The sequence below is a fragment of the Poecilia reticulata genome, chromosome 19 (genome assembly GCF_904066995.2).
Source record: "Poecilia reticulata chromosome 19, P_reticulata-male-v2, whole genome shotgun sequence".
NCBI lineage: Eukaryota > Metazoa > Chordata > Actinopteri > Cyprinodontiformes > Poeciliidae > Poecilia > Poecilia reticulata.
This window is the reverse complement of record NC_088848.1, coordinates 22,943,622-22,954,291: the sequence shown is the minus strand read 5'-3', so window position 1 is coordinate 22,954,291 and position 10,670 is coordinate 22,943,622. Positions and strand designations below refer to the sequence as shown.

The following is a 10,670-nucleotide window of genomic DNA, read 5'->3' as shown; positions in this document are numbered from 1 at the left end:
TTTTCTTTTACTTTGGATTTTGTGGGGATTTATTCGCTTCTCATCGGGATGGAAAGCCGCGATTTCGCCCCGCCGCACCACCTCCTGACAGAGCGGAGCGCCCTGGTGCACAGCGCCGCGTCTCGGATAGCGCCGGGCGGCCACAGCTCCGTGCAGCACCCGGCGCACTTCCAGCCCGGGAAATACTACTCATCCCACCTACCCATGGGTCCGCACTCAGGTCGGTGTTTCTAAACGCGCTTGTTTTTTGTGTGTGTTTTGTTTTGATTTATTTATTTTTTTTGCTGTGTGAAAGTTTGATGCAATAGTTTTCTCAGCGTTTGCTGTTGCATATCTTTAATGCTGACTTAAAAACAACTTTGAAACTAGAATTTAGAAGGGAAATCTGCGATTTTTCTGTGATGATCAAAGGGAGAGAACGAGAAGATTATTTGTCGGCCGCAGCTCCGCAACAAACGCAGAAAGCTGCCCGTTTTTACACGAGACCCAGCTTCACATTTACGACGTAGAATGGTATTTTATTTATTTTGTACTTCAATCTCAGAAGAATAAAAAACAAAAATCAAGAATGATTTAGTTTCATGCAATAATATATTAATAAACAGCAGCACGCTCTTGTCATACATTTATACAGGACTCATCAATTGATAATATAAAAAAAGACAACATTCGGCTCATTTAATAAAAAAACAACAATTTGTTACAAAGTAAAATTTTGTCGTTCTGAGGTGAAGGTTCGGGTCACATGCTGGTGTGTACTGGTCCCAATCTTAGAGCGGTATGTGGGGTGAAGAGGAGTTGTGGGTAATACTAGAAAATCCGGTCTCTATATTGAGCGGGACGTGACGGGGTGCGAATGGGTTGACAGTGCATGCATTAGATTTAACAAGTAGCTTTGGTATCCTGCTTCAATAAGGGAGGAGTGTGTGTCTGTATGAGTAGATGTGCGCGTGCTTGTGTGTGGGTGCGCACGCGCGCGGGTGTGTGTGTATGGAGGGGAAAAAAAGGAAGAAAGAGAATTATTGCTGAAATCTTTAATTGCATATAGAAAAACATTGGAGTGACAGGATGAACGGGATCCCGTTCAGACAGAACAATCCGCGAATTGTTATTTTGAAGTGGACCTGGTTCTTTAAGAGACACTGGTACCGAGAGTCCGGTGTGTCTGCTGGTGTGTGTAGGACACACCGCCTCTGTCTTCACATACAACTGTGCTTTACACAGCAGCCGTCAAACAGTACTGGAAACTAAGTCCTGTCCGTTATGGTATATATATATATATATATATATATATATATATATATATATATATATATATATATATATATATATATATATATAAATGGTATAAGGTGTCCTGAAATGACGTATCTAATGACCTAGGCACATGACCGAGTGATTTGAATTATATATGCTAGAGGCTTCATTCTAAAAATGTGAATTCATCTTCACATACTTTTATATTCCATATTTGTATAATACACAAAATATGAACTACCTCACAATATACCGGTCAACAAACGGTATATTGTTTATATGTGTTTTTATGTTAAAAAAATAAGAAAACGGCTGGGATTTAAAAAATAAATTGTCTATATGCTGACACAAATTTATATATATATATATATATATATATATATATATATATATATATATATATATATATATATATATATATATATATATATAGACACACACACACACACTAAGTGTGTCAGGTATCACATCTCCTGCTGTGCAGCCTTTATATAAAGCTATAGACATTTCATGTTAATTTTAATTCCTAATCTGTGTTGTAATGGAGAATATATAATTGTGGAGATTTTAATAATGATTGGGGGGAAGGGGAGGTCATTGCTTTTGGAAGCATGCATGCCAGAAAAAAGGAAAAAGCTTCTTGATTCAGATTCCCTGAATCTAAATGATTACTTTTAAACATACATGATGAGCTATTCTATTGCCTATTTATTTATTTATTTATTTTTTCTGAAATTTGACGAAAATTATTGAAGCAAAAGAAACCCTCCATGTCATTCTTGGACCAATCATTAACTCCCATTTGTCTTGCAAAACAATTGAAATGCCAATTTGACTGATATTGTTGCTCGCTGGCATGCAGCGCATTACAGCCCATTTTAAAATTGATTTGGTAATGTTAAAAGGTGGTGGGGTGTAGTAGGGGCAGGAGGGAGTAAGCATTGTAATTTAGGGTGATAATGCTATTGAAATATATTCAAGAGGGCCTCTCACTGCGTCTCAAGGTGCATGACACTGTATTGAGATTCCACATATTCAGACTCTCCATGCATGTCCCTTATGGGGTTCTGACTGACATGATGGGCATGGAGGATTGTTGTTTAGGGGTGGGGGGTGGGGGAGCTGGGTACATGTGTGTACGTGTGTGTTTGGTTTGAGGTTAGGATGAGATGGGGTGGGGGGGTTACCTTTGTCCTCACCCCCCTTAGAGACTTGGGGAGCTGTACGCCTGGCCCTAGGCCTCGGCACAGGGGGTAGATATGATGTGGAGTTGGGCATAGAAGAGCAGGAGGAGGAATGGGGGGCTGAGGGGGCGCGGGCGGGGGGGCGGTTGTTTCAGATTTTAGTAAAAAAGACACAGCACTTTCCAACCATCCACATCTCACCAGACTCGCTGTATCTCTTACAGAAATTCAAAGAAAATAAAAAATAAAAAAATAGACTCCCCAGATCTGCTTTTTCTTCACATCCCAGAGAACCTGCAATCCATCAATTTGCCGAAGCCTCTCATTTAGATCAGCATGGTGTCTGCTTGAATATGGTTTCTCTTGACAAAGTGGTGGAATGACAGACGCATACCAGTGCCATAAGACTCAGCCCCACAATGATATTACGCAGGCGTTCAGATTACTGATAGGAGCGCTGGGAAAGCCTTTGTGTCTGTCCATCCGTCTGTCTGACTCCCCCTCTCCTCCCCGTCTTTACCCTGTTGGCTTTTATTCACTTCTCCCTTTTTCTTCTTTTTTCCCCTGCTCTGTGATGTTAGCCCCTGGCAGCAGTCGCCTCACTGTGTGTGTTTATGTGTGTATTTATGTGTGTCTGTGAGATTAGCGTTAGGTTTAGCCTGAAGTAGCACAGGTGTGCAGTATTGTGGAGGGAGTGGCAGTGCTTGTCATTGAACAGGTGTGTTACTTCCCAGACAGCAGACGGTTTTTGTTTACATGGTTGTGTATGTGTGTGGGAGTGTGTGTGTGTGTGTGTGTAACTTCGTATTGGAGTTTACATTAGTGTCATGCTACACAAACACTCATTCTCAACTCTGTAGGGTTCATATTCTCAGTTCCTCCTTGTGTTGTCAGAGTAGATAACCTCCCAGTTGATTGTGTCTTCCCTCTCTCTTGCTCTGATTCCCTTCATGTTGAGTCTTGTTCACCAAACTCCAGATCCTGTGCCGAATATCTGCGCCCCTATCCGCTCATCATGATCATGCCTGGAAAAAAAAAATCTCGTGGGCTCTTGGAAGTTTCTTGACTTTGATCATAACGCCGGCGTGTGCGACACACACCCCTTCATTACTTCCTCTCTGTACGTGCTTGCTGTTTTTGTGCATGGAATTTTGGGAGTCTCGGTGAGTGCGTGTCATTGTGTTAAGCCAGAAAAGCGATGAGATGACGAGCAACGCTGAAACGGCATTGGAAGAACAAGAGAAGTGGGGATGGGGGTGTAAGTGGGTGGGAAGGAGATGGTCTGAATCTTTCCACCTGGTTGGTAATCCAGTCAGATTACCACTGCCTGACAGCACCCAGTAGCCGTCTTCCCCCGACTTCCCAGGCCAGCGTATCCTACTCCTCTTAAGAGTCTGAGTGAGTGAAAGCAAGAGAGGAGACGCCTGCCTGTTTGTGTGTGAGTGTGTGTTTCTGTGTGATTGGGACACAGAGAGCTGAGTCAGTAGTAGTCAGTGGATAAATCCCAGTCAGAAGAATTGTCCACCCCCGCTCCCAAACCCCTACCCATTCTACCCTGGGTACAAGGGGCACATCTCGGGTGCAGCGTGCCAGACGACCCCCTGCCTGGAGGAGACAGCTGGTGAGGGCTGCGGCCAGCCAAGCCAAGGCTGGAGGGAGAAGAGTGTAAACTGTCAACTTGGTTTAATTCAAAAGGGAGGAAAAAAATTGATTCTGACCCAAATTTAATCAATACTGTGCAATGGTCAACTGGACTGAGCTGGCAGGAAGAAATTATAGTAGACAATGGTTTAGGAAAAAAAATGCATTTTTTAAAAATTTGTATTTAAATCAAAATTACATGGGGCCGCTTTGTGCAAGATTTAGTATGGGGAATATTTGTCAAGTGTCATGTATTGTATTTTGTCAATTTGTGGACTTTTACCATTCTTGACAACACTTGATCATAGTGCTGGAGATGCTACAGCACACTGATGTTTGTGGGGACACCATGATGATGCAAATGAAAAAGAAGAGTACAATCAATGTGGCAACATTCAAAAATGTGGCAATTGTGTGTTTTCTGTCAACACAATTTCTCCAGTGTATGCAGTTTGAAGTCACAATACCTGACAAAGTGCTGGGGGTGGTCCGTGTTTTCTCCAGCAGTTTGTAGCAAGCATAATTCAGTCTCTCCCTCACCTGCTGCCGAGTTCTGCTAGAGTTCGCCACCTGCTAAATTTGTATGCTTGGAAATATTTTTGGTCATGAAAAAACAAACACATCAGTAAAGCAGCTGGCAGCAGGCTTGCTACACGACCTCAATTTATAACCCAGCTAATATCAGCATGTCATCCCAATGTTGCACTATATAGAGTGGCGACAAAACTTCCGGGAAATTCCTATAGCAGTAGTAATGCTATAGGTGATCTGCTATAGTGATCTCCCAAAATGATTTTCTTCATTTTGGGAGATCAGTGATGGGCCAACACTTAAACGTGAAGCCGATCATATCTACCTCAGCAAAAAAAAATAAAAAAATCAGCCACTGTCCTCTACTGCCCCGCAGTGAGAAGTGTTTGACTGACAGACCCACCCAATGGGACCCAGGCCGTTTGGATATGTGTTCCTAAATCCGATATACGATCTTTTCAAATCTGACCTGTCTGTACGGCCAAGTCGCATTAATCCGACCTTAACGTCATCGTTACTCAACAAATGTCACTATTTCTGCACACTGATACGTGTAAGCGGAAAGAAAAACAACCACCATGGCGGACCATATGAGAATTAAGTTGTTACTGTGCTGCTCTGGCAGGACAACAATTTCAAAATTGTAAGCTATGCTCTACCGTTAGCATCCACGTTTACTTCCGCAAACACTGAGCACTAGTTCTTTTTTATGGGGGCTGGCAAAACACTGAGTCCGTTCGCGACTACATTACTGCATCCTCTACTGCGCATGTGGGACACTTTCATGTTGTTTCCAGTTCACAAAGGAGATCACATACAAGTCGCATGTATTTGGAAGTGTGACAAACAAATCAGATAAAAAAAAAAAAAAGGAATTCAGCGTTGAGGTCCAGCATTGTCAGGAAATTGTCCTGTGAAGCTACAAAAAATCATTTCCATTTCAAATTCCACTTTATGCAAATGCATTAAAAGGATTCTTGAGTGTATCACTACAACTAATCACACTGACCTGAGAGTAAGAGACTGGGGCCACCTGAGGGCTGGTATCAGTGCAGAGATAAAGAAAAAGTGTAAGTGTATTATGGAGGTTTTGATGGTGGCGTTTGGGGGGCAGGGGCAGCGACACTCACGTTTGTTCCAAGGAGCCAGTGTCTCTCTGACAGAAAGACTTTTGTCTCGTTTCCAGCTCCCTTCCAAGTGGAGAACAGCTGCTTATTGTTGGTAGCAGTCATTTGAAAGGGAATGGGGTGCGTTTGGTTGCGACATCTCTGGGGTGTGAACACACACCGCCATCTGATGACTTGGCATGTAAGAGGAAAGCGCCAGACTTCCTGTGTCCATGTGGTCACCTCTTTCCCTCTCGCTCTTCTTCTTCTCCTCTCTGTTCTTCTTTCCCTTTCTGGCCAGACTTTCCTCCTTGCTCCTCCCTCCTCCTCCCCCTTCTGCTTTCCTCTTTCACTTCCCCTTCACCAGGGCATTCGCTCCTCTCAGCTCTTCGAGTGGTGCTCCAGCCCTCCTCCTCCTTGTCTTCCTCCTTCTCCTCAGAGCCATATTCCTCCCTGCTCGCCTCTGCTCTCTTCTCCCTTTTCAATCGATCCCCACACCTCTTATATCCATCTCCCGTCTCCGTCTGCCTCCCTCTGCAACCTTTCTCGTTCCTTGTGTTGTTAGCAGGCCTGCATCTCTCAGCACTTCTCTCATTTCTGTCTCAGTTTCGGTCTGCTTCCTCCCCCCTCTTCCACACTGCCTTGTTTGTTTCTCCCTTCTCCTTTTCTCTCCCCACCACACGGCCGGTTGTTAACGGGCCGTCCCGGGGCAGCTCGGCCCGCGGCCAGCTCACTAAATCAGAAACGTTTGGAGGATTTGGCAACAGGGAGTGAGAGCTCAGTGAGGCGCCTTTGAAGTTTGCGGAATGAGAGGAAAAATGATGTTTTAAACACAAGGCTAAAGCAGCTTCTTGCTCTGTGTCGGAAGAGGTGCCGCTCGCATTCATTTGCAAATACATTTGCAAAGTATTCATATCCAATGAAAATGTTGACATTCAATGCATTTTAATGGGATTTTATGAAAAACCAACACAATGATCTGCATAATCATGAAATGGTAGGAATATTCAGAGTTGGGTATCAATAATTTTTATAAATATAACTTTGAAAAGTCTGTTGTGCCTTAGAATTCAGCCATCTTTACTTTGATACCACTGAAGGCCCCCGTGGTTCAGTTTGTATTCGCAAGCATCTTGCACACACAGTGCCAGACCACATCTGGACACCCCTTTCATTTCAGTATACATCACACCACATAGGATCAAGAAAATGATAGACAACCTTGACCATCCTCTTCAGAAGACTATCTTGGGAAGGCAGAGCATCTTCAGTCAGAGGCTTCTTCAGATTCAGTGCAGTACATACTGCTGCAGAAGATCTTTCCTGCCAACAGTCATCACCATCTTCATTAACTCTTTGACGAATCTAAATTAATGAGTTACAACAACATTTAATTTCCCTTTGGGATTAATAAAGTATTTTTGAATTTGAATTGAATTTGAATTTTAATACATGTAAGAAAGCGCCACACCTTTCTATGGACATACTCCTCTGTTGACGACTTTGCAATTTCCATTCATAAAACTTCAGCCATTTGTCAATCTTTGTAGGTAGACACACCAACAAACTTCTCACCAATCGCACAACACTTCACTCAGAGGTCTGTTGAAACAGTTCAGCCTGGTGTCAAGAAGGGAAGTCAAAGAGGTGCATGGTAACTAAGGGCACATTCACACTAGCGCGATTAGTCCAACATTAGTCTGTTTGCCAAGAAAGTTTGATGTGTTTGAGGTGTGAATGAGCAATCAAGTTCTGATGTGGACCAAAAAAGTGAATTCTTTTGATCCGCCTAAACATCCAGGTTTAGGTTTGGTAGAAGTGAACTCTGGTGAGTCCAAACATATATGTGAAATCAAATGGACTGGAGACCGCTCGAGAAGCATGAAGCAAACAACAGCGCAGGGCGTTCTGGGTAAATACAACCAAAGTAGATGTACAAGTCTAGCACTATTGGGAGAAATGGCTCATGGTCTTTTACCAGCAACAAAAGAGAAATCCTATAACCGCTACAAGCTGACCCCACTCCATTTTTGTTTACATATTACGAAACATTTCAATTATGACACAAAATAATTTGGTCACAATGCAAAATGGTTTGTAGTTAAGAAAACTATCACCCTGAACTCTCTGTATTCATAGTGGAGAGTTTGAATCTGGAGAATATTTGAGACTAGGCTGGAAGTTACCTTCCAGGAGAACAAGTCTTCATATAGCCAGAACTACAAAAGAACCCTTTAGGTCAATGCATGCTCAGGTGTTAAGAATGGCTTTTGAAAGTCCTGACCCAAGTCCAACTGACACTTGGGTTTGCAAGACTTCAAAATGTTTGTAAAACATACATCAGATGCTTTTCATCCATTCTGACTCAACTGGAGGTGTGAAGATGAGGAAAAAATAACTTAATTCTAAATGTGTAAAGTCAGTAGAGACAGTAAAACCCCCAGCAGCCAAAGGTGGTTCTGTAGTCTTGACACAAACACAGGCCACAAAAATCCATGTACCATTATGCTTCCCTACTTTGTACCGCTCCGTCACATCAAATCCTGATGAAATACATTGACGTTTCCAATTTTAAGGTCACAAAATTTGAAAAACTGGACGTCAATACTTTTACAAGGCGCTGCTTTCAGTCATAGACATGAATGCATGAAGAAAACCTCCCACGATGCCTGAAATGGAACTTTAACACAAGCTTTAATTGCCTGTTTTTCATGACGTTGCTCCTGTTCAGAGGGGCCAAGGCAATTCCGTGTTGACGCAGAGACGCATCACACGCTCTCTGCAGACTTGCAGGTCCACAAGCCTCTAAGCGACATGGCCGAAACCGCTGCAACCCCCTTATCACGACCAACACCTGAGCCAGGGCTGCGCCGCCACAGGCCACGTTTGTGCCTGACTCAGCTGACCTGCTTGACTCAACGCGGCGCTTCATTCTCAGCTGTCGTGGGGTTTTTATTTATTTTTTTCTTCTCCATTCCAGTCATTTCAACCCCTTTCGCCTCATTCACATTGTAATGGGCTCCATTCAGGCCAGTCTATGTCCAGTTTGTTTTGCTGTCAGGCATTTAAAATGGATGCGGGAGGGGAGGCGGGGGGGTTGCAGGTTCATCTGGAGGTGAGGTTAAAGGATGCAGAGTTGTCGAACGGCCCATTGAACGCAGCGCCCTTCGCTTTTCATGAGCCACGCTGCTGCTGCTGCTACTGCTGCTGCTGCTGCTGCTGGAAGCTCGGATTGAACAGATTTAGTATTTGGTGTGAAAGACAGCTAATGTGCTCTAAATGGGAAATAGGTACATATCGGTGTGTGTTTCTGCGTGTGTGGGTGTGAAGGAGTAAAGAAAGAGAGAGAAGCAGCTGTGTGGAACAGCATGGATCGTTACACAGTGACTCACATGAAAGCATTAAGTATATTCAGGAACCTTTTGTTGAATATACATGGAGTTGCGTGCAGCTGTGTGTCTGACTCGGTATGCATGTGTGTGTGTGTGTGTGTGTGTGTGTGGGTGTGTGTGTGTGTGTGTGTGTGTGTGTGTGTGTGTGTGTGTGTGTGTGTGTGTGCGTGCGTGTGTGTGTGTGTGTGTGTGTGTGTGTGTGTGTGTGTGCGTACGTGAATGAGCGAACCCTCTCCCAAACTCTTGCCCGAGCTGAGGGTTGTGAGAAGAGAAACAAGAAAAGAGGGCAAGAGAGTCTTAAAAAAAAAAAACAAAGATCCGTCATCAGTCATTCATGGCTAATCAGTCTCATGGGACACATACACACGTGCATACACATGAACGCACGCACACGCGTGCACACACACACGCACACGTACACACACGCACCCCCCCCCCGCACCCCCCGCCCCACCCCACACACACACACACACACCCCACACACACACACGCATACACACGCACACATACGGAGAACGGAGGTCCTAATCCTACTGGGACTACTCGTGCCTCAGTGTGTGCCTGTCTAAATTCTGGATCCAGGCTGATTAGAAGCTGTCTCTCTCTCTCTCTCTCTCTCTCTCTCTCTCTCTCTCTCTCTCTCTCTCTCTCTCTCTCTCTCTCTCTCTCTCATCCTACCTCTGTGGCTTCTTACTCTGCATCTTTGATTGCTGGTAAAGTGTCTCGTCTTCCCCTCTCTGTTTTTCTGTCAAGTCTTTTTAATAACCACCTACTGTCTGTTCAGCCTGTATTTGATGTGTGTTTTGGTAAGATTTGGAATGCATGTGTGCATGCATAATACAGGCACCTCGCTTGTGTGACGCTGTACTATTTTTTTAAGTTGTTTTTTTTTGTGCCGGAGCGCGCTGCTCGCTCCTACCTGTTCCTGCTTCATCATTAGTGTCATCTGCGTTTTTACCGCATTTCCTCCACTTTTGTCAACGCTGGCGTTTTTCAAGTCAAATAAGCTACACTGCAAAAAAGCCAGTGGAATAAAATGAACAAAGTGTCGAGATAATTTTGCTCATCTGTTTTGTCAGAAAGACAAAAAAAGGGAACTTTTTAGTCATAAAGCTGTAGAACTTCACTAAAACAGTAAAACAATTTTTGAATCTGTTCCAGCCAAGTGGTACAATAAAAGTTTACCATAGCAGCCATATTTTTAGGACTTGTTACTAAATGTACTTACGCTCAGAGTTGTTTGAATTTAATTATTATAAAAGATTAATTTTACATTAATTAATATACTTAATTCAAATCTTCACAGTCTTGATGACAAGCACCATCCAGATAAAATTCTACATTTTTAGTGCAGCACAAAAACTATCAATTTTTTACATTAATATTTACTAAGTTGATTATTAACTTATAATCCAGGTAATGTACCAACCTTGTTAATATTGGGTAATATTTAACATACTGCAAGTTGTTATGCAGCAATAGATGTCTGAAATTAGCATAACAATTTAAGTAACATAAAAGAAAATTGCAAAAACAATCAAATTTTGCAGTTATGTACA

At 43.1% G+C, this 10,670-nt stretch overlaps 1 protein-coding gene across 6 annotated transcripts in view; it reads left to right on the top strand.

The window, feature by feature from the left end:
- Positions 1-10,670, top strand: part of bahcc1b (BAH domain and coiled-coil containing 1b) — a 91,836-nt gene that overhangs the window by 22,938 nt on the left and 58,228 nt on the right. For all 6 annotated transcript variants that reach the window (XM_081600168.1, XM_081600166.1, XM_081600164.1 and 3 more), the window contains exon 2: positions 1-220. This exon is cut by the window's left edge and continues 163 nt beyond it. In XM_081600168.1, coding sequence (XP_081456294.1) covers positions 49-220 — 172 coding nt within the window. In that variant the 5' untranslated portion in view covers positions 1-48. The remainder of the gene's footprint in view (positions 221-10,670) is intronic.